The sequence below is a fragment of the Eurosta solidaginis genome, chromosome 1, assembly GCF_040869045.1.
Source record: "Eurosta solidaginis isolate ZX-2024a chromosome 1, ASM4086904v1, whole genome shotgun sequence".
Classification (NCBI taxonomy): Eukaryota; Metazoa; Arthropoda; class Insecta; order Diptera; family Tephritidae; genus Eurosta; species Eurosta solidaginis.
Genome location: NC_090319.1, coordinates 354,608,388 through 354,635,743, shown reverse-complemented (window position 1 = coordinate 354,635,743; position 27,356 = coordinate 354,608,388). Strand labels below are relative to the sequence as shown.

Genomic DNA, 27,356 nt, shown 5'->3' with positions numbered 1-27,356 from the left:
TGTCGAATATATAACTCCAATATTCTGTATTGCAAAATGGTCTTTATTAAACTATTTTGCGAGTAGTACAATAATACTTCGCAACTGATAGCGTGTTTAAATCAAACTGATTACTGATTCATCAGCTTGCGCTGCTTTTATACTCTCAGTTTTCTCGGTCATCCATTTCTCCCAAGGTCTAGTCATTTCGCGAAACTGTATTCCAGAATAAATGTATCCCTTGCTTAGTTATTAGCTATATACATGTATACCTATTTGTAGTTTATGTTTTCCGCGTGTGTATTGGTGAGTAACTACTTCTGCTGATGACCACATGTGTGTGCGTGACTAATCTCTTCGTCGCCTTCTATATAGGTGTGTAAATGATGATTAAAGTGTTTTTGTAGCTTGCTTTAAATGTTTTTTGTTGTTGTGTTGTTAATAACAGCTTAGTGATGTTAAACTTTGCCACAATACATATAGCTGAAACTTCAGTGCCATTGGTACAAGTTTGGCTACCAACTGTCCCGCTCTGCATCCGCTTAGCAAGACTTCGGAGGTAGTCTGTCGCGAAACTGTTGCTTTGGTTGATACCCATTTTTCTGTAACAAAGGGATGGGATTTAGACGAGCATTGTAGACTAACTATTGTTGATTTGGACCATGTTTAAATAAGGTTAGGTTATGTTTAATGGTAGTCACCCCGTGAATTGATGATGTGAGTGGAGACCTTCGTAGGGTTGGAGGCTTATCTAAAACCTCTTCCAATATATGGGTCATGACACTCGGTTGCAATGCCACACCACGGAAATGTAGCAATATGCTCCCCTTGGTATCAACTTTAAAGTCTTTCGTCAGAATTTCACAGCCTGCCTATCTACCTTCTCCGAACCGATGGCCTAGAAAAATGAAAATAGAAATTAAAAACAAAAAAATAAATTGAATGGGTAAACCCCACACACCCTAACCACTAATTGGCATCCTCCGTCCAAAAATATACACAACAAATATATTTAATAACTCCATCGACTGCATAGTGGAGAGAGCCTACCTTACATAAAGCGCATTTACCCCAACAATTACTACTTAAATCCCTAATGTCCCAGTACTCCGAATATACACACAGCATATGAAGCCAATCTTCACATAACCCCTACATCCTACGAAACATTCCGGATGTACGCGAAAGTCGCCCTACCCTTACCAGAAGTTCTCCAACGCGTTTGCCGGACTTAATAATTTGCCATCCAGTCTCTTGTTGATCAAGTAACTTCCGTTCACACCATTGTCCGTAATCCAAGGTGAGGGAAGCTGGGTGAGTAGGAGCCGCTTTCTTCTTCCTAATTCCGGGATTGAATGGCTTTGCCTCGACGAAACCCATCTTGGCTATGCTAAGCAGTAAGTGCTGGCGGTCTGTCTCAATCAGGGTGTCTACTTACCTCTTGCAATCATGACAATGTCTTCCGCATACCCCTGACAATAGATTCCGTTCCGAAACCTGTTGTTATTGAATCATGGCTATTCAAATACCGTATAGGAGTTACGTATGAAATAAAGATATTTTCGTTATATGTAAACAAAGTATAAACGTAAGACTCTAAGGTGTCTTCAGTGGTGGAATGGAGTTTTTACCTTGCAAACGCATATCATATTTGGATAACCTCTGAAAATTATGATTCTCTGGTAGATCTTGAATGAAATATGTAGCTTTCTCCGCCCCAACCTTTATCGCTCTTGGGTTCAAATTCAGATCAAGCGATTAACCGTTAAAATGTATCCTTCAAAGAACAGGCGAATTCCGACCTTGACTTCTATTCAAGTCAAGGGGAATCTATACAGGGAGATGGCAAAGCGAACTCAAGCACTTCGCCGTGCATAAGAATGTCAAGTCAAAAGAAAATTTTCATTGATTTCAGTTAAGGCGAATTCAGTATCAGGTGTTGTTATCCCTACACCTGATTGATTCTTCTTGATTATCTTCCATACAACGCCTTGTACTAAAATATGTCGGTTAATCGAAATGAATGAAAATTTTCTTTTGTCTTGACATTTTTCTGCACAGCGAATTGGTTGAATCACTTTGTATGGATTCGCCTTGATTTCGATTAACTGGCATATTGTTGTACGAGGCGTTGTATGAAGGCCAAGGCGAATTCAGTACCAGGTGTTGTTATCCCAAGAGCTGACTGCTTCTTCTTGATTATTTTCCATACAACGTCTTGTACTAAAATATGTCAGTTAATCGAAATCAAAGGAAATTTTCTTGACGCCCTTCTGCACGGCGAATTGGTTTCATCAAGGCGAATCCTTACCAGGTGGTGGCAAAGCAAATTCAGCCAATTCGCTGTGCAGAAGAATGTTAAATCAAAAGAAAATTTTAATTGATTTGGATTAACTGACATATTTTAGTACAAGGAGTTGCAAGGCGAATTCAGTAGAGGTGGTGTTATCACAACAGCTGATTGCTTCTTCTTGATAATTTGGATTCGCCTTGAGGCGTTGTACGGAAGATCATCAAGAAGGAGCAATCAACTGTTGGGATACAAACACCTGGTACTGAATTCGCCTTGCGTTGTATGGAAGATAATCAAGAAGGAGCAATCAGCTGTTAAGATACAAACACCTGGTACTGAATTCGCCTTGCGTTGTATGGAAGATAATCAAGAAGGAGCAATTAGCTGTTATAATCAGGAAGGAGCAATCAGCTGTTGGGATACAAACACCTGGTACTGAATTCGCCTTGCGTTGTATGGAAGATAATCAAGAAGGAGAAATCAGCTGTGGGGATACAAACACCTGGTACTGAATTCGCCTTGCATTGTATGGAATATAATCAGGAAGGAGCAATCAGCTGTTGGGATACAAACACTTGGTACTGAATTCGCCTTGCGTTGTATGGAAGATAATCAAGAAGGAGCAATCAGCTGTTGGTATACAAACACCTGGTACTAAATTCGCCTTGCGTTGTATGGAATATAATCAGGAAGGGGCAATCAGCTGTTGGGATACAAACACTTGGTACTGAATTCGCCTTGCGTTGTATGGAAGATAATCAAGAAGGAGCAATCAGCTGTTGGAATACACAACACCTGATTCGCCTTAATTCGAGTTGTATGCTTTGTGAGGTGTTGATGGGTTAAAAAACCAATAAAAAATTTTGACAATAAATAAATTGAGCGTAGAATGAATTCAGTTACCACATATTTTATACTTTTCGCATTAATTCAAATTCATTTGCTGGCTAACGCTAAGTATAGAAATAAGCATCATTTGGAAAAAGAGGAAAAAGAAGGGTCGGAAGAGAGAGAAGAACCCAAAGAGAAAGAAAATCCCGAGGAAAAGGATGGATCTGCCAGAAAAGAAGATCTCAATGTAATACAAACACCAGAAAATGAAAATAGTGACAATAAAAAGAGCCAGTCAGAAGATTCAGATCATCATACGTCCAAAATGCATCCATCTTCAAAGAAAAAAGTGAGCAAAGGCTCTATAAAAAGACCGTGCAAGAAGCATAGACATAAGGGAGCTAACGGGGCAGCGAAGCAAAAAAACGTCAAAGATTTTAGCGCTTTTGCGAATATACCAATACAGTCTAGCCATCCTAACGAATTTGTTCCATCAATACATATTGGTGTCAACTCACCCGGGCAGCCAGATCAGTCGCGCCAAGAGACCGAATTGAGTTATAACGGACATTTGTATGATGTGTTTCAGAAACGCTTAAATCAAGTATTTCGCGAACTGTATCATAATGTTAATTCACCACCAGTAACACAACCAACACCAGAAATGGAATACGAAAACGAGAAACCGAAGAAACGTTCCGCAGTTAGTAATTGTCTATACGAAGAGTTTAAGCGGCGTTTGGATAAATTTAATAATGAAGTTTTAGAGCCTTCCAAATATATTAAGCGTACCAGCAGTGGGGACGCTATCTATAATGCCGCTGGATCGAAACGTTCAACAGTGCTCGAGAATTTGTCTGAGGAATATAAACGACGTTTAGATAAGATCGGCAATGAGTTATGGTTCGATGGTGAAAAGGTGTTTGACCGCAATGGACGTGGTGCTCCAACCAGCTTAATGCTTTTAACCACAAGCCCAAAATGTAGTGCCCCACGAAAGCTGAAGCGTGCCAATCCGGACAAAGAAGTAAAACAAGATTACTTTGAAGAATACAAAAGGAAGTTAGATCAAATGACACGCGAATTGTATGAGAAAAGCAATGAGCGGATCTCACGGGAGTATAGCGATCTTACTGATCAAGATCTTACTTCACCCACTTTGCAGCGATTAGTACCAGCAGTACAGTTGGATGATGCTAAGTCTGTGACAGGTAATTTGCCCTGTGGCTCAAGTAGCTTTGAAGGCTCAACTGTGATGGATAAGGCCAACGAAAGATTGTATAAGCAGCAGGACAAACGTAGTTTGGGTGGCAGTGATATAGGTACGACCATATTCGGCGCAGATTCGTTGAACTTTATGAACGGTTTATCGGGTGCTGCGAACCCATTATCTGCCGCTACTGCTGCTGCCTCTGCATCTTATCCATCGGTACTGACTAGAGCGGTTGATACAAACTTGGCTTTGATGGGAAATACAGCACCAAAGAATTTACTAGCGACGGTAGCAACTAAAATGAATATAAGCACACTGGATTTGGCTAAAAAGTTGGCGGCAATGTCTAATCCATTAGACTTTGTGGTCAAGAAAGATCCACAGTTGGGTGCTGAAATGCAACAATTTATTGATCTAGCTGGTAAAGTATGGTAAAATTGTTGTTAACGAATATACTAATTTATAATAAATATATTTACACACAGTTCACAATTCAATATCACCAAATCAACAGCCTAAAAAACTACCTATAAACGAGGTATCAATAGTTTCAGGCTTACCTCTGCTGGGACCAGATAGTTCGGGTTTACCACAACCGCTTATGCCACAAGGTACTGCATTCAGTGGTGCGCTACAAGCACTTACATCTCGCTCAACGCCAAAATTACTTACACCTCCTACAACGGAACCGCCATGTGATCTCCCAACGACTAACCAACCACCTTGTAATGCCGCGCCCACAAATGCCTCCCCTGCAGCGTCACACCCACAAACACCACCGATAACAACTCAACAACCGAACGAGGCCGATGCTGCGCGTATAGCAAGCGTATTGGATAAGGTATTAGGCAAGCTGGAAAACATACAAAATTGTAAAGCGAATGAAGAATCGTCGCCTTTTGAAACATGCGAACCAGATGGTAAAATAATATTTTTTTGTATACCTTAATGTGCTTGCACACTGATTTTATAGAAGTATATATAAAGGAATTTCTAACTCCACCGGTCACGCCGGTGTTCAAACTGTTACCCGAAGTTTGCTCGATGATGAAACTGAAAAATATCACCAAAAGCGAGGGTTCAAGGGGTTGTGTAGCGCAATATATAGCTTCTCCAACCCAATTGTCAACCTCACCTTCGAGCGGCGAATCCCGTTTCACTAACAGACGAGGCTCTGGCGACCCCAAGCTCCTCATGGAACTTGGGGGTAGTGATGGAGGGATGGACTGAAGGCTTAATGTGGCCATATAAATAGTTCCCTAAATGGTTGTGCTAGTAACATAATGCTGCTGTGTTACCGGAGCGTGCCGGATCTAGATCCGGCAAAGGACCATCACATCGATAACACTCCTCAAAGCCTTTGGGGAGTAACCATATCGCTACAACAACAACAACAACAACAGGACCTATAATATAATAACTCAATTTTTATCGCAAATACTACTTGCTGACTCCAGCTGGCGACACAAACTGGAGCGTGCAAGACACGAACACAGAATGTTCTCAATAATTTCCTTCACTGCATATGTTTTTTTTAATACTAGGCGAGGACTTTTTTAAAAGCATGCGACGACGGAAGTCAGTGTCCATTAAGAATGGCTCTCATGAGCCTACAGTCAACTCGTTCAAGTGATAAGATTAACTTTCTTAGTTTAATGTCGTAAGATATGCAGCCCCGTTCGCGGATTCATGCCTTTCCTGCTTGGTTGATCATGTGCATATCTTGGCTTTTTTCGATCATGCCCAATATGATACCGGTTGCAGTACTGAGAGTTTCTCACAGCTAAGCTCTTGTCAGCGAACTGTCGTCAACCTACTATTACGATCTCACGGGCACATGCCAAGCGTTCACTCTCCTGGCCTGTCGAGTCGACCACAGCTGCTAAGCGCTGAACAATTCTTAATGCTGCACGGTATTATGAGAGAGCTATTTTACCCTATACGCTTCGACCTCTCTTCGTCTCCGTCCGGAACTCATTAACTTTGCACTATTTTGGCTCTCCAAGTACGATTCATCTCTTGTACCGCTTCCATCTTCCCTTGCTTGCATTTCTATTCTCATTTCCTTTGTTTACATAAGATTCGGAGTGATTCATCTTGGCCGTGTGATCACTTGCCCGGCAAAGGGGCACTCAGCGGCCTAATTTTATACCTGCTACTGGTCGGGTCACCTTAAGAGGATCACCGTTACTCCCAGAAGGGAGCCCGATATCGCGAAGCTTCCGTTCAAATGCAGCCCAATATAAAATTTTCGGAAAATTAAGTGAACAAACCTGAAACAAAGAAAATTTTGAAGAAGAATTAAGAGCCGCCGAGGGAAGCGCCAGCGTCAGCGTGTCCATTTCGTTTCTGAGCGGAAGTACCGGTGTTTAATTTGAGCGTGATAGAGTAGTCGGTAGGTTTTTACTCCGGTCTTGCATGAAATGCACCATTTTTTTATTCTTAGACGTGTACACAGATTAAATTGCCGCAGCCAAAACAGCCCCAAACATAGAAGAAGCACATCGACTCCAGTCTCCGCTTGTCGCACAATATCAGGTCCAGCCCTACTGGTGATCACCACAACAATCCTCATAGACCTCTAGCTCAACTTCGATCTGGATGCTGTAACAGGTTAAACTCTCTCCTATCTAGAATCAACCCCGACATACAAAATGTATGACCTACTTGCAATGTGTCCCCACATGACATCAACCATCTCTTCAATTGTAATGTGGAACCGACGCCTCTAGCACCCCTCTCATTATAGTCCCCCCTGTTGAAACAGCAAGTTTCCTTGGAGGACATTGACGACAATTTGCTACAATAACAACAACAACAACCTACTACACCTTTCCCAGTTTAAGTTCAGAAAATTACAATTCAAGTTCATAAAATTACAATTCAAGTTCAGAATTTCCAATTTAAATTCAAAAATTTACAATTCAAGTTCAGAAATTTACACTTAAAGTTCAGAATTTCCAATTTAAATTCAGAAAATTACAATTCAAGTTCAGAATTTTCATTTCAAGTACAGAAAATTACAATTAAATTTCAGCAAATAGCATTTCAATTTCAGAAAATTACAATTCAAGTTCAGAAAGTTTGTCAAGAATTTTTTCTTTCATGCAATGGAAATAAAAGTATGTAAGATGGTAAATGTTAGCGCTAAAATAATTTGATACAAAGATATAAAGGCCTATTAACTGTCAAGGAATCATTGGACTTCTAAACTCACTTAAATCAATTTTGCTCACATGACGGAGATAGAGAAAAACACCGCTTACCTCTTCTCTCATAAGAGGTCAGTTACAAGGACATCCAGCGATATTCTAATGGTCACAATCATTGATCTGCATTGAGTATGACAGCAGTGATGACGAAATCAATCGAGCGTCCACAATGCCGCAAGTAACGTATAAGTACTGTGTGCACAGATCAAGTCTTCCTCCACCTGCCTCTTCTACATAGCAACTCTGTGGAGGTCTCTCCCTTCCACTGCTTCCAAACTGAGATGTCGACTGAAGAACTTTCATGGCCGGAGCGTCCTCTTGCACTTGTTGAAAAGAGTTATCCTCCGTTTGTTTTCTTAACTCGGGATGTACCCGCCTTGAAGAAAACTTGGGGTACAGTATATCCAAGCCACCATTGTTAACGAAGGATCAGCACTTCCGCAAATAACATGTAAGTATTACATTACGTAGTATGAATTGGAATAACTTTTGAAAAATAACACCTTAACTACTTATAATTTTCTGACTTTGAATTGTAATATTCTGAACTTGAAATGCAATTTTCTGAACTTGAATTGTAATTTTCTGAACTTGAAATGAAAATTCTGAACTTGAATTGTAATTTTCTGAATTTAAATTGGAACTTCTGAACTTGAATTGAAAATTTCTGAACTTGAATATACCCGCGGTAGGTATGCCTGTCGTAAGAGGCGACCAAAATACCAGATTCAAGGGGCTGTGTAGCGCAACCCTTCAGGTTGCCAGCGTAATATATAGCTTCTCCAAACACAATTGTCAACCTCACCTATCCGCGGCGAATCCTATTTCACTAACAGACGAGGCTCTGGCGACCCCAAGCTCCTCATGGAACTTGGGGGTGGGGAGGGAGGGAATGCCCGAAGGTTTAATGTGGCCACATAAATCGTTCCCGAGATGGTCGGGCTAGCACCTTAATGGTGCCGTGGTACCGGAGCGTACCGGATCTGTATCCGGCAAAGGACCATCATATCGATAACACTCCCCAAAACCTTCGGGGAGCAACCTTACCGCTACAACAACAACTAAAAAACCAGATTCAAGGGGCTGTGTAGCGCAACCCTTTCAGGTTGCCAGCGCAATATATAGCTTCTCCAAACCCAATTGTCAACCTCACCTATCCGCGGCATATCCTGTTTAATTAACAGACGAGGATATGGCGACCCTAAGCTCCTCATGAAACTTGGGGGTGGGGAGGGAGGGATGGCCTGAAGGTTTAATGCGGCCATATAAATCGTTCCCGAGTTGGTCGGGCTAGCACCTTAATGGTGCTGTGTTACCGGAGCGTACCGGATCTGTATCCGGCAAAGGACCATCACGTCGATAACACTCCTCAAAGCCTTCGGGGAGTAACCTTATCGTGACAACAAGAACAACAACAAAATAATATCATTTTGTTTCCTGTAATTACATCTGCGGGTTTTGCCAGTGTTTCTTGTTTCAGACAATGTCGTTAGGTAGTCCCTTTTTTAAATTACAGCCGTGTATATGTATAATGCCGAACCCACTACATTTTTCGTGTACACCCTTTTTTTTTTTTAATATGTAATTTCCACTAGGTGTGCCGTGTGACGTTGTCGGTTCATGGAACTCCAATCAAATGGGTTTACGCTTCGATATCTCATTAAATAAGGCAGCAGATCGGCGATTAGGTGCCGCCGAGAAAAATAACAGATTACTACAGATTGAAGTCGGTGAACGTATACCACCGCATTCTCATCACCTAATTGAAACAAGCTGGAAATTTATGGGAAGCGCATTGAATCAACAAGGTGGACCATTCTATATTTATACACAAAATCGTGAGCTGGGTATTGTGGCTAATTTTATAGGTTTGTTTTCGGAGTGTATCTAGAAGTGACTTTTTGGGATTGTAACGCATTGTACATCTCGTTCTCAGGTTACTGCCGTATTTGTGGCGATATTGATACCATTTTTGGTTCATGGACGATCATGGGTCCTTCAAAAGATTGTGAAGATGTCACAACAGCATTAGAAAATAAGCGTGACATATTACGACGCTACAATATGGAAAATAAACGTAATCTTCATTTTAAGGATAAGCTATTCGAAAAGAGTAAATATGCGAAGCCGGAATGTTAGAGGATCATTTATATGCACATTTTTTCTTTCTTTTAAATACAATATAATTTATGGTTCTTTGTAGTTATTTATTTTATATCAGTGTATTCTTATTATATTGTAATTAAGTAAATCTTATACATAACATTATAATTACTTTTTATCTTTCTCTTTGAACACCATGTTCTTTATAATATTGTGACGAATATTAGGCACTAAGCGATACTACCATCACTAAGCCGATACTAAGCAGCCACTCGTATGTACGTAAACAAATCAATCATCATCTACACACATACATACAAGGCAACGGGGGATACTCATAAACACATGTAATCATCAGCCGAAGTAGTACTCACATATACACACGCATATGGCTATGCGAGAGCCTATAAACACAAATACACACGCATATAGCTGGTAACCAAGTAGGAGATTTTAGAAGAAGAAACATCTAGACATTTGGAAAAATATGCGGACAAGGCAACCAAGAGTATAAAAGCAGCGCAAGCTGAGTAGTCAGTATTCAGTTTTCATTTGATCACGCTATTGGTTGTGAAGTATAAGTGTTATTGGAGATGTTTTTTTAACAGTTTAGCGATTCGAACGTTAGCAGAAGGTTTGGAAAAAGCGGAATATCCCTAAATTCGGTACAATACTTACGTATGTAAATATAGCGCCTGAAAGTGTATGAGACAATCAATTGAAGTTCAAACGCTTAACAAGGATTGTAGATGTGCCTAGAAGTGGGTATTGGAGTAAACATTCGTTCAAAAGTGGCATAACCAACACACTTTAATATGCTTACTTATCTTTTTTTCCTTAATTGGCACTTAACCGGCATAAACGCTTTGGTCGCGTCGACTGGCAAAAAAAAAAAAAAACACGAAAAGCCTTGTCGTTTTCTTCGCTTTGCTACGACCAAAGCGTTTATGTACACAAATCTGCCTTTAGGCGATTTTGGATGAGTTCAACAAAGTCATGACTACATAAAACAAATTATAAATTCTCCTTCGATACTCGCCTTTGGGTCAAGTGAAGAAGGTTAAATATTCCTGTGAACTGTTCTCTCGACAACTTTTGGTTGCCATCGTAACTAATGCTAGATATAGAGTACTTTCCGGTAATAAGCATTCATCAACCCCATGAATCCAAAAAATTTTGCAAAATTGCGAAAACTCCAAATTCCCTTCCCAATAGGATAAAAGATGATGATGGCTCCGCTCAAAAAAAAAAAAAAAAAAACATTTTCTTATCGAAACGCGCTTTTAGAGGGACCCGTTGTATGACCATAACCGGTTGAACGGCTAGGCTTCAATGACGTCAGCATTGTTGCAAAATTATTGGGCAGTTCGAAAGAAAATTAACAGCCTAGCTTAGACGAAACTATGAATACCCCAAATATTTAATAAAAATTATCTCAATTATATTCCTTTATTTTCGATGACTTAAGCTTGAGTCATTGGTGCCGTATGTCGTATCGCTGTATCCGTATCCCTAACGTAATCAGCTGTTTATCGTTACGACGGTAAACCAAAACCCAATTGGTTGGCTACGACACGGTTACGACCTTAGCGGCACCAATAATCGATTGCATTGATTCCCATAAGGTTGGTCGAATCAGCTGTTATAAGGTTACCGATACGGTTACCGATAAAGCACCAATGTCTGCAGCTTTAAGGGCGAATTAATGGTGACTTATAACCATTAAGCCATAACCAGATAAAACAGCTGGTCGAACCTACCTTATGGAAATCAATGTAATCGATTAATGGTGCCATACCATAGAGCTAACTCGATTACATTAATTTCCATAAGGTAGGTGTGATCAGCTGTTTTATGTGGTTATGGCTTTATGGTTACAAGTCACCATTAATTAGCCCTTTAAACTTGAAACACAATATCCTGACGCCGAGAAATAAACGCGACGAACATCGGCTTGTCAAAAATAGAATCCCCATAATTACATGAAGGTGAACACAATGAACGCCAAGAGCGAAATTTACGCGACGTCAGTTTGCGACGATAGATTTATTTCTATCATAGCGGTATGATACAAGGTGGCAGCATGGTGACATACCTACAAACATAAATAAAAATTCCGTGTACTTTGTTTTTGTAAATTCGATGGACAAATGTCAAAATCGTACTGCACCGGACGTTGATGTATCAAATCAAATAAAAAAAGTTTATAATCAGCTGTTCCATGCTGCCACCTTGTATCGTTGCGCCATGATTTCTATCGTCGCCGCCGTGCGATGACGACAAACATCCCAAGGGTTGCTGCTGTTCAATTTTTTAAGTATAAAAAAGAAAACATAATATCCAAAAACAATTTTTTTTTCTTTACATATAATTTTTAATTTAATTTCTTAACATTTTTGTTTTGTTAATTTCTTAACATTTTGGGCGTGTTTTAGCAGTCAAGTGCTAAAGCAGAGAATTAAAAAAGTTTTAATTGTTTTCATCTTTATTTCTAAATAATGGTTACTGAATAAACAGCATCAATTTCGCCCGGCATTGTGTTTATGGGGCGTAATGGGCGTAATTTGAAAAATGTCATCGCCCGACGCGGCGTATATCGTCGTCGCTCAACATTCACCCTTATCGCGAAGTTCACGCGGAAAAGTGTTCGCCTTCACTTCTTTTGTTCGGGCAAAGATTATCGAAAAGTAGAGATGTTGCAGGCGCAAACTTCGCAGGAAAGCAGCGGAGCGTAACAAAATTCTAATAGGTCACTTTCACCACACCAAAAACTTTAACACAATTTTCAACATAATTTAAGCGCACAAATACACTGATTGGAGTTTTAGCAAGTAAAAGTTAAAATTCTGAACACGTTAGCTGAATAAAAAGTGTACAAATAATTGTTAAATAACAAATACAGACAGTGGTAGTTTAACAAATTCTGCTGTGGTAAGTGGTGAATGTGACTTACTAGAATTTTGTGAAGCTTGCTTCATACGATTTTTCGTCTCTGCAACATCTTACTTTTCGATAATATTTGGTTCGGGTGAACTTTTCCGCCTATCAGCAATTTCGGGCGAACAAAAGTTCACTTCGAAACAGCTGATGCTCTATTGTAAATTCGCAGTGAACAAATAATTTACTTACAATTGTGCAAATTTTGAACCAAGCATATATTTCCTTAAAATATAACAAAAATAGAAATAAAAAACTTATAAAATAATGTTTAGTATTGCACTTAGGTTGGTATTGGTTGAGCGCGAGGAGAATATAAATGTGAAAGCGATTCGGAGGCAATTAAGAGACAGTTCTAACTTTTTGGAGCTAAAAGATTCACTGTAAGCTAAAAATTACTATTTTCAACACTTTTGAATAACAAGTAAATTTTTTTTTCAATTAGCTTTCGCCAATATTACAGGCTAAACAAGCCGGCATTCTAATGTTTGCTAGATATTCTTACCAACTCCTTGCCACCATTGAAGCAAAACTTTGGAGTTCCACCAATTGAAAACTTAAGTACATGTCTTCGTTTTTTCGCATAGCGAAAAGGCGTTGGAAAGGACCAGGAAGTGGGTCTTAGCCAATCTTTTTTCAGTGAGGTGCTCAACATTTTGGAACCGTTGCTTTGTCCACAATGGATAACTTGGCCGGCTGATACGTTGTCATAAAAAATAGAATTTACATACCTAGCAATACAGGAATTTCATTTTTTCCCACTCAGCTTCCGATTGTGCATTATTTATTGATTTATTTCTGATTATAAAAGTATCAAATTTCAAAACAAAAAATTACTTACATTTTGTTTTCCTTTTGTTCGCCTGTAAAATATAAGTGAACAAATTTGGGTTTCCCCGCTGTTCATTTCGCCCGAACAAAGAGTTGCCGATAAGCTGAAATCTTTTTCGAGCACGAAGAATTGTTTCGCCACCTTCTGCGATGGGGTGAACAAAAACTGTGAATATTTTCGGGTGAAAATAAAGCTCGCGATAATGGTGATTGTGTTTCAAGCTTTAAGAAAAAATCTCATGAATTCTGTAACAAGTTATAAGTCTCTAATTTATCATTGAATTTTGAAAATGTTTTCGAGGGGTTTCCGATTTGCTGCCATATAAAATATTAGCCCCTGCGCCCTTTGTATAGAAGATAGTCTAAAACACCCTTCGGAAAAAAAATTGTCAAAAATCAATGCGAACTCCGAGAGACTTATATATTGTATTTTTTAGACTAGGCATGATTGGGCTAAAAACTGCATTTTCAAGTCTAAGACTTAAAAAAAAAAAAAAAAAATTTATCGAAATTTTCAGGCAGACATTTCGAATTTTCGAGATTGATTTGTAGTTTCAGTAACACAATTCATGACTTTCATTTTTTAAATTATCCAAAATGCATAGAGTTGGGATTCTACCGGGTATTTACCATTTTTATGTGTAAATACCAAGAAAATATCCGGAATATTCAGGGCTGTCATGGAATCGCATTGTTGTCGGAATCAGATTTAAAAACGACATCGCTTTTATTTACATTCGAAAAGAGCAAAACCAATACGGTTTTATGACACCAATTTAAATCAATATTGGTTTGTTATTCCAACAAAACGCAAAAACGACTTGGATTCCATGACAGCCCTGATTCCATATATGTAATACTTCTATATTGCTATTACAAAATGTTCGCAATGTGTTTTGAATTCGAAATCAAAACAAGACAGCCTATAAAAAAAATTTAAATTTAGGTAACAAAACCGTTTAAACAGCAATATATCGACACTATGATGTTTGGGAATGTACCTAGCCTTTTGTAGCAATATAGGAGTATTACATATATGTCTGATTCCTTTTTTGTATCTTTTTTTGGGTATTTAAAAATCATTTGAATCGAGGCTGCTTGGAATTACAATTCAGCAATTAAATTTATACGTCATTTGAAATAAACACATTTTCGTTTTGAACAAACAATCCAGCAAACACTCGGAGTCAACAATTAGTCTGAAAGGAGTCCAAACTTTGGATAGTTTGCACTTGTTATGAACTCATTTAGGAGCCTGAAGCCAATGCTATATGCTCATATTTTGCCTCTAACATAAGTCCTATACAGCCCTCCTTCCGATATCATATACCGCTAATTTTGAGTCTTTTAATGACACTACTTCAGAGCTTTTAGGAAGAATTTTTGACATATATCCGATGACGATAATATGGAAATGAAATAAGTATTAGTTGAATTAATTATTTATTTAGAATAAATTGTCGCAGAAAAATTTCTGAGTTTTTATTTCGGAGCTGCCTATTTTACTGATTTTAATATTTTTCGTTTGTTCATAATTTCATAAAATTGGAGTCATAAAAGGCTCTGAGATGATAGCATATTTGAAGCTGATATTTTTCGGACCCATATTGAACTCCAGAACTGTAAAGAAAGTTTATAGGGTACACATATGTATTTACGCAAACAAGGCTACCCCTAAAACATGCTCACGGCGCTCATAGTTTAAGAATCCGAAACGAGTCCAAAATAAGTGGGCAATGCAGGAATCAGAAAAGCATCGAAACGCGTAGGAGGGTAAAAGAAAATTTAATTTTTGACTTTTATTTAACGGCCTAAAAGATCCTAACCTATCATGCAAAAATTATCATTTATCAACTATTTATGTTCGTCACAGCGAGTTTGGAACAAATTTTGAAACTTTGTAACAATTTTTCATTTTAATACAAAATGAATTACATTTGTACATTATTGTTACCCTTGCTATTCTTTTTTTGTATAAGCATCGGCGTTTTTCCGCTCATGGGCGCTTCTCGACATTTTTAATGTGACCACAAAGCTTGCACGCTCTGTCCAGGTGTGTCGAACCACATATATATGACCCCAATAAGCGCTGACATTGCCTAATAAATAGACCATATAGGTGTCAGATAATCAGAGTTTATTAGAGTTAAAAATGATGCCGTAGAGTTCTAGTAGTGTATAATATGAGCTGTTTAAACGCCTTTTAAGACTAATGTCGGACTCTTATTTAGGCTCAAATGATATACGTTAATAGGCTCATATAGGACGACCATTGCAAGAAGGATATACATTGGTTTCGGCCCCCCAACTGAGCTCACACCGACTGTAAAAGCTTCAATTTAGAAAATGTTCCGACTCTTTTTTGACTTAAAATGTTCACTGGGTAAAGTCAAATTTTTGCAACGGTATGCATTATTGGCTAAATATTTTTGAAAAACGCTGGATTATAGATTAAAACTAGTTCAACCGATAGCGTAATGGATAACTTGCCACCAATATAGGACAAATTGGGTACATTTTGGATTGAATTTATGTGTTTGTTTCCCATATTTTTCAAAAGATTATTTTTACACTTCTTTTGGGTAAATACTTTCCCATCTCTAAGAATGCAAGACAAAATAATCAATGAAGTTTGCTATTATTGTCACTTGTATTTAATTAGCGAGCTTTGCTCATATTGCTTTATACAATGGTTTTTGTAATTGATATTGTCACTGCTATTTTCGTGTAGGTAGGTGTATATACATATGTATGTACATATTTACAGCAAAAAAATTATTGAAAAAATATTATTTCTTTTCTTTTATTTATTTCCGTTGATTGAAAAAACAAAATTATGAAAACTCATCTTAAAAATTTTTTCGAAGTAATTCGAAAGTTCGAGCATTTTTCCGAAGTCTCTGGGTTTTCTTTCATATAAAAAACAAAATTGGGCCTCAATTTCTATTACGAAACACACTAGATAACACATAATAAGTAAGAAACATAAAGTATTTGTCAGGAATTGCCCGGCAAATCCGGTACTCAAAGTAAAATACCCAGAACTAGCAGAAGAGGAATGCACTCTCCATAACAGGTTAAACTCTTACCTATCCAGAATCAACCCCGACATACAAAATGTATGACCTGCTAGCAACGTGTCCCCACATGACACCAACCATCTCTTCAATTGTAATGTGAAATCAACGCCTCTAATACCCCTCTTTTCCTAGGACTCCCGTTAGAGGAAATTTGTGATTGGTCGCACCTACTGGATGGGGCGAAGCGCTGCTACTACAACAACAACAACATAAAGGCCGAACAAAAATGAAAGAGAGCTCTCGACCGCAATAGAGAATGAAGCCCTTGGGCACACTTCACATGGAACCAAATCTAATACGCATCTTGCCAAAAGTCTAAGCGAATTTTTACTCTTTTAACTTGTACTTAGACTGAACTTGATTGGGCTACAAAACGAAACTGCGTACTCAAAAAAGTTCAGGAGATCCTAAAAAAGAAGAAAACATGAAAGAAAATGGTATGCATACTAGACTGGGTCGATTTATTAACCGATATCGCGCCATCGATTTTTCGATAGGATTTGGGCTCAGGAAAAAAAAGTTCCACTACGTATACCCAAAAAAAAAATAATTTTCGAGCCTGCGAAAAAAAAATGGCGACAGGGTAAATTTTTCGACCAAAACACTCCCCAAAACCCAAAAAATATTTGTTTTTTTTTTTTCAAAAAACTGTCATCGTCAACGTTTTTACAACAGTTTTTTGACAAAAAAAAAATATTTTTTGGTGTTGGGGAGTGTTTTGGTCGAAAAATTGCCTCTTGCCATTTATTTTCGCAAAAAATATTTTTTTTTGTTTTTCAAAAAACTGTCATCGACGTTTTTACAACAGTTTTTTTGGCAAAACAAAATATTTTTTGGTATTGGGCGAGTGTTTTGGTCGAAAAATTTACCCTTTCGCCATTTTTTTCGCAGGTTCGAAAATTATTTTTTTGTGTATGCGTAGTGTAACTTTTTTTCCTGATCCCAAATCCTATCGAAAAATCGATGGCGCGATATCGGTTAACTTTCGTCCATGCAAATCGACCCAGGTTAATGCATACTTTAGTTAAAAAATTCATTAAAATTTTGTTTTGAATCTACGACAATAAACAAATGAGAGACATTTATTGATACAATTTGTTACTGCTATTTTCATGTTCACAATTGTACTACATTCATTTATGCCAGTAAAATAAGAACACAACTTTCTTCATGGTCAATTCTTTATTTTTAATAATAATAATATTTCCTTTTATAATCATAAATTTTAATAATAATAAGTTTCCCGTATTATTAAATGTATTTATTATGTAATTATATTTAACTGTATTTTTTGTCTGTTGTGTAGGTGTATGCTGACAATGTTTAATGTGGCATATGTATGTTTATGAAACCAGAATCGTTACTTAAAATAAAGTAAACTTTAAATTGATAACTCAAAAGAAAAAAAAGGAGACATTTTCAAATCATATTTTTGATTAGTAAAGTTTAACAAACGATTGCATAATTTCAAACGCACTTAATGCATTTTCTTATATAGTATTTGCTTACATGTACATGCGCTATTTATTGGCAAATTTCTTTTAAGTTTCTTCTTTTTATATATAATTTTTTAATGTATTAAAATGCCTGTGTGTATACCATTTGCATTTTAATAATTAATTATAAAATAATTATAAAGACTATTTTAAGTTTTAGGCTTTTAATGGTTTGCACAGTTTTTTATTTATTTTATTAAAATTATTTTTGACTTAATGACATATTAAATCAAATATAAGAACTAAAGAACTAAAAAAAACGACAGCATTTATGTAAGTTGTAGGTTTTTGAATATATAATAAATATATATATATATATTGAGTCATACAATACATATTGTTAAATATGGGTATTTTGCGCTATCTTTTTTATCATCAATCATAATGAAAGTTGGCTTATTTTTTATTAAATCTATTTTCTTTCTTTGAGTTTTGTAAACAATTTTGCATACAATTTTTACATTATTTTGCTCGTTTTTACACACTGTGCGCGGGCACTTCTTAGCGGATTTGTAGGAAATTTAAATGAACTTGTTTTTTTTTTTTTAATTTTTATTAATATTCTCATTTATCACAAAAAGTAAAAAATATCTAAACCCTTTTTGACATCTTCTAATCTTGTAAGATATCAAAAAGATTTTCGCTTCGTTTGTCGTTTAAACCAGTTTAAATTAAAATTTATTAAAATTTTTGTTCTTTTAAATGAACAAATTTTATAAATTTTGTTTAGCCGCAATTATATTAGAACTTTTTTTTTTGTGATAGCAGAATATTTTTTTTATTTATTAAATAGTAGCAGCAAATTTACTATTTTTTGAAAATACATACATACATACATGTTAAAAAAAATATTAAAAAAGAAAATGTTTATTCCTTTTTATTATGGAAGTTGAATCCAGCGATGTATTCATCGTTGTTTTTCTATTTTCACATTATTATGCTTAACTTTTGTTTTACTCATTTTATGTTTTAGATTTCGCTAGTTTCTAAAAAAACTACAGTACCTACATACTTTCAGTTCTGGTAATTCTATTTTCTTTCTATAACTTTTTTTTTCAATAAATGTGAATATATATGTATTTTTTATTTAGAATTTTTTTGAGCATGCAGTTTTTACGCCCAAGCAGTTTTAGTCTGCCAAAGTACAAGTTTTAAGTCTTGCAAATTAAGCACTGATATTTAAAAATTTTTTTCCCGAAGGGTGTTCTAGATTTTCTTCTATACGAAGAGTGTATAGCACGAAAGTTCTAAACAAAAAACTTTCATGTAGATTTGCAGCCTCATTCTGTTTGGCGAGCGAGACGCTTAAAGACCGTTAACTGCGTTGGCGATATCGTCTAGCTATATGTTATTCGTCAACTGCACGAAAGCAATTTTCAAATTTGTTTTCGCCCTTTGTTTCTGACAATTTGTTTTCGCTGATCGTGTTTGGGAATACCGATATAACATAAGAGTCGGCTATTGTCGTTCTGATTATCGTTTAGCGACTGGCGACTGCCGATGGATTTGGACACGATAGCCTCAAAGTTAATGAGGCTGTTAAACTCGACTTTTTCGAAAACTGATTTGCATAGTTTCAGTAACACAAGCCTTAGAAAATATTTCTAAAAAAATAAAAAAAAATATTGAAATAAATGATACATTTTGCTGCTATTTTCACATAGCATTTTGAAACGATTTTTTTGTCATCGCTTCTCAAATTAGGTTTGGAGACAAATCGGCTACAGCATTGTGCCATCTTCAGTGCCATTTTTCGTATGACGCAACATATTATCAAAGTAAAAGCATTTTCTTTTTTAGTTTTATATTAAAATAAGCGCCATTTTCAAAAGTCTAGCAAAACTCAAAAACTATACGATCTCTGAAGTTAATAGAAATTTTCGATATTTTCAATGCATTAAAAATCTGCTTATATGTAGTGCGCATACAGAATGATATATATTATATAGTATACACAATACTAATGGAGCAATAAACTTTAAAACAACTTAAATTTTTTTCCTTGAGCTTATCAAATTTATGTATTTTTGTTGTACAAATAAAAAACCATAAGGTTTATAAAATTTAAAAGAGAAAACTAGAAACGTATACAAATAGAAAATTTAGCATGCTAAAAAGTTAAATATAAAAAAAAAATATAACACAATAACACAACAACAGCGTAAACAAATTCATATTTGGGACATTCACTCGCCCATGGTACCCTGGTTATCAGCTCATCTGCATGTGTAAATATATTTAGTTTACATAAACAAAATACACTGTAGAGAATTATTTTATAAAGAGCTGCTATCAATACCACAATTTTTTTTGATACAAAATTTAACAATAAATAGTAAGCCGAACAATTTAAAAAAAGGTTTAATTAACTGTTACTGTTATAGACTGGAGAAGCGGTCATAGTGGAAAGAGAGGTTACCATATTTTTCGATTTATACTGTAAAAATGTTGCAAACAAAAATTGTAATTCTTCTCAAAACAAGGTAAGCGAAAATCGTAAGGCCAAGCTGCGCTTCTTTTTTCTATCACTAAAATTTCGCAAAATTATAAATTTATTTGTTTAGTCTCAATGGTTGAATGTGTTGTTGTTTAAGACATAACTTACTATAAAATATAACAAATTCTAAAAATTCTTAAAAAACAGAAAATTTGAAAAAAAACGGCTAATATTTTTTATATAAATTTATAGTACCTTTTTTTTATATGGGTACAAGTGAATACCCCATAAATTTTAGAGCATTTACAGAATTTCAGAGACACTCGTTTCAAAAAAGACAACTACTAAGACATGTCTCTTCTAAGCAATCATACTGCAATATGTGTTCGCTAAGTTTTGTAAACCCGTATACAATATTATGAGAGAGTAGTTGAACATACGCATATGTGACCTGGAATCATGAAAAGGAGCTATTGTGCGAAAACAAGTTTTCGAGAAAAACACGTTTAAAGTTTTTGTTTAGCTTGACTCTGTGTAGCAGCCGGCCGTTGTGAACGAATTTTGTAATTAAAATTTAACTTCCCGATAAGCTACAAGCTTGAAACTTGGACTATAGTTCAGAACCCGATGACAATGCAATAATAAGAAAAAAACTCCGATAGGTGGCGCAGGGATCGAAATATTTCAAAAAATTGTATTTGTGGTCCGATTTGGCTTTAAATGCGATTTGTGAAAAAATAAGAAAGATAGAAAACTGTTTTTGTTTGTTCCATTGGAAAGAGCGGTAAATTTCCTATAAGAACCACTCAAAAAGTAAGAACGGTATTTTCGCACAATAGGTCCCTTTCATGATTCCAGGTCACATATGTTGTAGCTTTGGCGTCGAAGTTGGGATTTAAGTTATATATATTTAAAAAAACAGATAAAAAAATGATGTGCCATTTTTCTCTTTTGAACGGTGTACATCTTTATCTTTTCCAATATATTTAAAATAGGAAAAACTTCGAAAAAAAAATTTAGATGTGCCTTTCGAACTTGAATACCTGTTATATAAACATACAAAGAAAAAATGTATGTCATTGATTTTTACTATTTTTGCTTTTGTAATACGTTAATTAAAAATATTAATGCGAAAGATTTAACTTCGAACTTCCAAAGCCCATAACATGTTCCGGAGAATAACTACGACAATGGAGAAACAGCTTTTTTTTATTAAAAAAAATATATATATATTGATATATATAATACCCTGAAATGAAAAAATGTTTTGTCTAATAGTATATTCTAGGTAATGCGAGCACAATCAAAAAGCAAATGCGAAAAATAGTGGGTAAAAATTATGATTCAATCACAAGAGGTTTGCTCGGGTGACAAATTTTTTGACCATTGCAGCCATTTTGCTCCCAAATCGAGTTGACATCCATTAACTGTGTTGTTTCTTTGTGATTTTTCGAAAAATATTAGTAGTAGAAATGGGAACCAATCAGTTTGCAAATACCCGATAAGTACTGAACAGCATAATTCCTTAGAACAATTTTTTAAATTTTATGATGACATTATTAACTATGTCATGATCTATTAGTGTGGCTGAACATAGGTAATTTTATGAAAAGTGAGAACACCAAGAAATCGTGCACTTTCGAAAACCTATGAACATACGAAACCTAAACCAATTTAAAACTCATCGTTCAACGTCAAAAACTCGACTAGTAAATCGATTCACGTAAATATGTAATTAATAAATAATGGAGATGCCATAACGAAATTTAAGAATTTGTGTCGTTTTATTTTTTATTATTTACATATATGCTTATTTGGGATATTTGGACCTCGTGAGGTAGTATCAAACGAAGGTGTTCCGAATATTCTAAATTAATGGTTTATCCGGAACACTTCTATGAATACTTAAACGGAAAAGAGCTTTCCGAAATTTCAGAATAAAAAGGTAAATAATCCCTGTGTAGCAGGACCGCAACAAAAGATCAACCCTTCTCCCAAAGTCAAGGCCGGAATATAAAGTTCTAAGACAAGAAGCCGTTTTCTTTAATTTTTGTGTGTCAGTTCATTGCGGCTGCTGAGTAGAGTATCACCCTATGCCGGCTGCGAGTTCGAAATCGTCCTATCTCAGAATTCTTTTCAAAAATTTCCATTTCAGAATTTGTCACAGAAACTTCCTATATTAGAATTAGGTTGAGAACGCCTTTTTTTAGAATGATTTTAATTAACTCCCTCTTATGTCAAAATCCATTGAACTTATGCTCAGATAGGGAGTTTTTGAAACAAATTTTGAGATAGTGTATTTTTGAATAAAATTCTGACGTACGACATCCATCAAACAAGTTCTAAAAGAATAACCAAACCAACATAACTCTATATCGGTTCAGGAAATATTTAGTAGAAAATGAATTACTTCCCCCAAAACCTGTTGGCATTTACAAATTTATTATCACTACAAATATACTACTAAAGGTACTTTTCGACAAAAATCTTCGCTGAATTATTCCCCATTTTCCTTACTTCGTAAAAGCAACCCGTCCAGATTTTTAAACTTGGGAGTGTCAAAGTTGTATCATCATTGGAGAACAACCTGTAGTAATTGAATCATGGGTAAAAATGCCGAGTAATGAATAATTGGGAAATTTTTTTTTTGACTTTGTGATCATAAATCACTATGAAATAATAAATGTTCAATCCCTGAAAAAAAAAACCTCTAACAATTTATATAGTAATGTATGTATGTGTAAGTTTTCATCTCTACACAACTTTCTAAACTTCTATTGACCTGAACATTAAACTTTTACATAACAATACTTTAAAAAGTAAGTAACTAAATAATAAAGTGTTGCACGTACGCACATAATTCTACCAGTGAACAAAAGAGACTATGGATTTGGTTATTCTTAATTATAATTACAGCAGGAGACCATACTTATCTAAACTAATGTGACAAATTGACAACGTTTAGTGCGGCTGACAATCACGATTCACAAAGTTTCTCCGATTGTTAGTGTTGTAAGTTCTCATGCAAGCATTTCAACCTTATTTGGACTGATTTATTATAAATCATTTGTACTCATGCCACGCCCATTTGTCATCAATAACCCTAAACAATACGAGTACATTTTCGAAAAATTGTATGGATACACGAAAATAAATACACTCTTTATGGAGTTCATAAAGTCCAACTATTGTAAGCTATACAGAGTTAGGTTTTTATTTGTTTTGTTCTCTGATGTCTTTAAATTGGTGGCAAACTTGTTTCACATGGCATTCGAGATGTGACCATTGTTAAATGCATGCCCACTAGTAAATTGCATTATTTCACCTATGCTAGAAGAACCATGATTAATTGAATTCTTGGGAAGATTTTTATCGTAGTTGTAAAGGTATGGAAGTTTTCCAAATTTCTTGAGTTGTGTAGCACAGTTACTTTATGTGTCCATTTAATTTTACTAATTTTCAAATAAATGTAAGGCGCGATATCCTGCGAGGAGATTTTAGCCCGAGCTTCTCTTCCAATTTGCGTCGTGCTCCTATTGATTTTTCCTACAAAATTGGCGGGACGGGACCTACTTGTTTTATGCTGACTCCGAACGGCATCTGCAAGACATGGCAGAAATTCACTCGGAGTGCTTGCCAAATACAGCCGAGGGTCGACCCCGCTTAGAAAATGTTTCTTCTAATTGAAAAACCTTATTTCTAAACTTTTGATGTTGCTTTTCCCGGGGCGTGAACCCAGGATCTTCGGTGTGGATGGCGGAGCATGCTTCAAATAGTCAAGCATTATAAATAACAAAACAGACCAATATCAAAGATGATAATGCAACAACATTTACGTTGGCATCGAGGTATAGATTAGCGTTGCCAAATGTCCCGTATTGGCCGGGACATCCCGTATTTTTCACAAATTTTAAAGTGTTCCGCCGAGAAATGCTATGTCCCGGCATTTTCACAATATCAAAATTAATAAATTATAATCTGCTACGAAACATGACCATATTTGCGGCTTCGATTGTATTCAGATCATTAGCATATTGCATGCAACTCTGTAAAGAAGAAAAATTCATCCCTACCCTGCAAAAATCGTGTGACCAAAAACGCACACAGCCACACGGCACGATCACATTAATAGTAACGAAACATAAACGTTGGTGAAAAATCTACTCTCGTCCATGCAAATGTGACTATGAATATGTCTACTACAACGACCGGGCACAATTAATTGTTTGTACCGGGAACCCGAAATAAGATATATAGTATAGATTCAAACAGTAGATTACCAAGCGGCAAAAGAAATCATATACAAAAAATTATCAAAATGTGGGATGGTGGTATCAGTTTTGCGCAACGCATACGAAATAGGGCTGGGACTATCCGCATATTCGAATATCTGGATATCCATACGGATATCCGTTGACACGAATAAAATCCGGACGATATGGATATCCGGTTAATATTCGTTTGGTTTGTGAAACTATCCGGATATCCGGATTTATGAAGATCCGGCCAATACCCGTATTTTGTGATATCCACTGAAAGCAACAAATTGATGTACCATATATGTTTAGTTAACATTCGTGGGGCATTTAAATCAATTAAGAGCGTTTTTCCACAATATAAACAAATGGCACTGTTCTTATTTTCACTTGTTTGTAAAATTGTAGCTTTTTAATTTTTGACGTTAATTTAATAATCTACAAACATATTTTGTGAATAATTTTTCGATGTTTGCTTCGTTCAATTCTGATATGCAGATATTCAACTTTTATATTCCAGTATCCGGACATACGGATTTTTTGCTTACCTATCCGGTTATTCGAATATCCGGTTTATCCGGATAGTTGCAAAATCCGGATGCAGTTCACAGCCCTAATACGAATAAATGCTTCAGCTAAATACAAAGAATACTCCAACTAATGGCGATACAAACATACACCAATTGTAGCTAAAGAAATTTAAAAACCAATTTATATTAAAAACTCACTCAAATACATATCTACAACTTAGCAAATATAAATATCAATGTTTTTTTTTCATTAATGTTCAATATGCATGTTTTATTTGCTACAGTTTTTTATATAAAAAAAATATGGATGGGCAACAAAATATACAGAAGTCGAAAACATCCAAACAAGACAATACATACAAATGTTTTTGAGAATGCCTTTTTCATTCTCATAAATTTGCAAATAATAATTGCTTACTAAACGCTTATCGATTTCTTTTCAGTTGCTATATTAGTCTGTGTGTTGGCTTTTCCTTGTTGATTCTTCTCTTTTCTGTTTTCTATGACTTTTTTTTGACTATGTTTGCATACACACACACACAAAAACTTGGGTGAATACCATTTAAAAAAGGTAACAAATTTCATTGAAATTCGCACATGCTTACAAAATGTGAAATGAATACAAAATATATATATATCTATCTACATGTATGTATGTAAATATGTATACAAAGTAAGCGCGTATTTATCCTACGCGTATATAGTTTTTTTTTTGTTTGTTTGGTTTCTATACAAAAAGTGTGACGCTTTAAAGCACATAACGTACAATTGTTATATAACTTCAAATCAGAAGAGAATTAAGTGTTACACAAAACATATTAAGAAATTATAATTTTTGGAAAATTACACAGAAAGCAAACATTCGAGTGTGTCAAGTGTATTTATGTGTGGGCGTGTGTCTGTGAATCCCTTTTACGCCTACGCAACATATAAACTGGCGTTTTTAGTAGTATTATTCCTCTGTATCCTTATCATAGAAAAGGTTCTTCCTTTTTTTTCCACAAAAACTAAAAAACCTTAATAAAAAGTATTTCGACTATACTTGAATTCATTCTATTGTACTCATAATCTTAAAACTTAACTACCTATGCCTTTGATCTGCTAAATAAGTGTAAAATTATGCAGGTGCTGTTTTGGTTTTGAATGCTTGCTGATGATTCTATTTCCAACTTGAATATTTTCCATTGTGTTGTATCTGCTATCTACGGTGTTGCCCTTAGCTAGCGTCGTGTTGCTTGATGATAAACGCTGAGTTTTAGTTGTTTCTTTTGCTGTTATTTCTCTATATCAATGCTGTGTCAGTTCTTGTTGTTGCACACCTCACCATTGTCATCATCATAATTACTTGCGTTTGTTTTAATTTGCTGGTTGCGCCCCTTAATGCACTAGCTTGTCTGCTTTTGCTTTTTTTCAGATTAATTGTTTGTTGATTTGATGAGTTGTTGTTGAATTTGTTGGTGTTGCTGTGTTCCTGATTCTGTTGTCCTAAACTACTACTACTACTACTACTAGTATTGTGGTGTTCATATACGCAGTTCTAATTTTAATTAACAATAACCAAATCGAGCCGAATCTCATCTCGATAAACTGTGCGAACGTTCACGACTGCTGCTGCTGCCCGAAGAAATGGGCTGTTTGTTGTTGGCTATTTCACCTACACGTTGGTGCGGTGGGAGCTTGTCGAAAAAAGGATGACGTAGCGCATCACCTAAAAAGAATTAAAATATAAAAATAGATTAGTTTGGCAGTTATTAACAAAAGAATTGAAACGCGATAATAAGCCATAATAGCTTCGAGATTCAGAAAACTATACGACAAAGTCCTGGGGTCCCAGCGGGTTAGGGGGTCAGAATATACCCGCGGTAAGTATGCCTGTCGCAAGAGCCGACTAAAATACCAGATTCAAGTGGCTGTGTAGCGCAACCCTTTCAGGTTGCCAGCGCAATATATAGCTTCTCCAAACCCAATTGTCAACCTCACATATCCGCGGCGGATCCTGTTTCACTAACAGACGAGGCTTTGGCGACCCCAAGCTCCTCATGGAACTTGGGGGTGGGGAGGGACGGATGGCCTGAAGGTTTAATGTGGCCATAGAAATCATACCCGAGATCGACGGGATAGCACCGGATCTGTATCCGGCAAAAGACCATCACATCGA

General features: G+C 35.9%; 2 protein-coding genes across 9 annotated transcripts in view; one reads left to right on the top strand and one right to left on the bottom strand.

The window, feature by feature from the left end:
• Positions 1-3,161: 3,161 nt before the first annotated feature.
• Positions 3,162-9,680, top strand: LOC137241082 (uncharacterized). Its single transcript, XM_067768293.1, has 4 exons — positions 3,162-4,737; positions 4,802-5,236; positions 9,124-9,396; positions 9,465-9,680. Exons 1-4 carry the CDS (start codon positions 3,162-3,164, stop codon positions 9,665-9,667), a joined length of 2,487 nt encoding a protein of 828 aa, XP_067624394.1. The 3' UTR covers positions 9,668-9,680.
• Positions 9,681-17,642: 7,962 nt separating this feature from the next.
• The window catches only part of Doa (Darkener of apricot), a 312,594-nt gene continuing 302,880 nt past the window's right edge, over positions 17,643-27,356 (bottom strand). For all 8 annotated transcript variants that reach the window (XM_067762712.1, XM_067762711.1, XM_067762705.1 and 5 more), the window contains one exon: positions 17,643-26,906. In XM_067762712.1, coding sequence (XP_067618813.1) covers positions 26,773-26,906 — 134 coding nt within the window. In that variant the 3' untranslated portion in view covers positions 17,643-26,772. The remainder of the gene's footprint in view (positions 26,907-27,356) is intronic.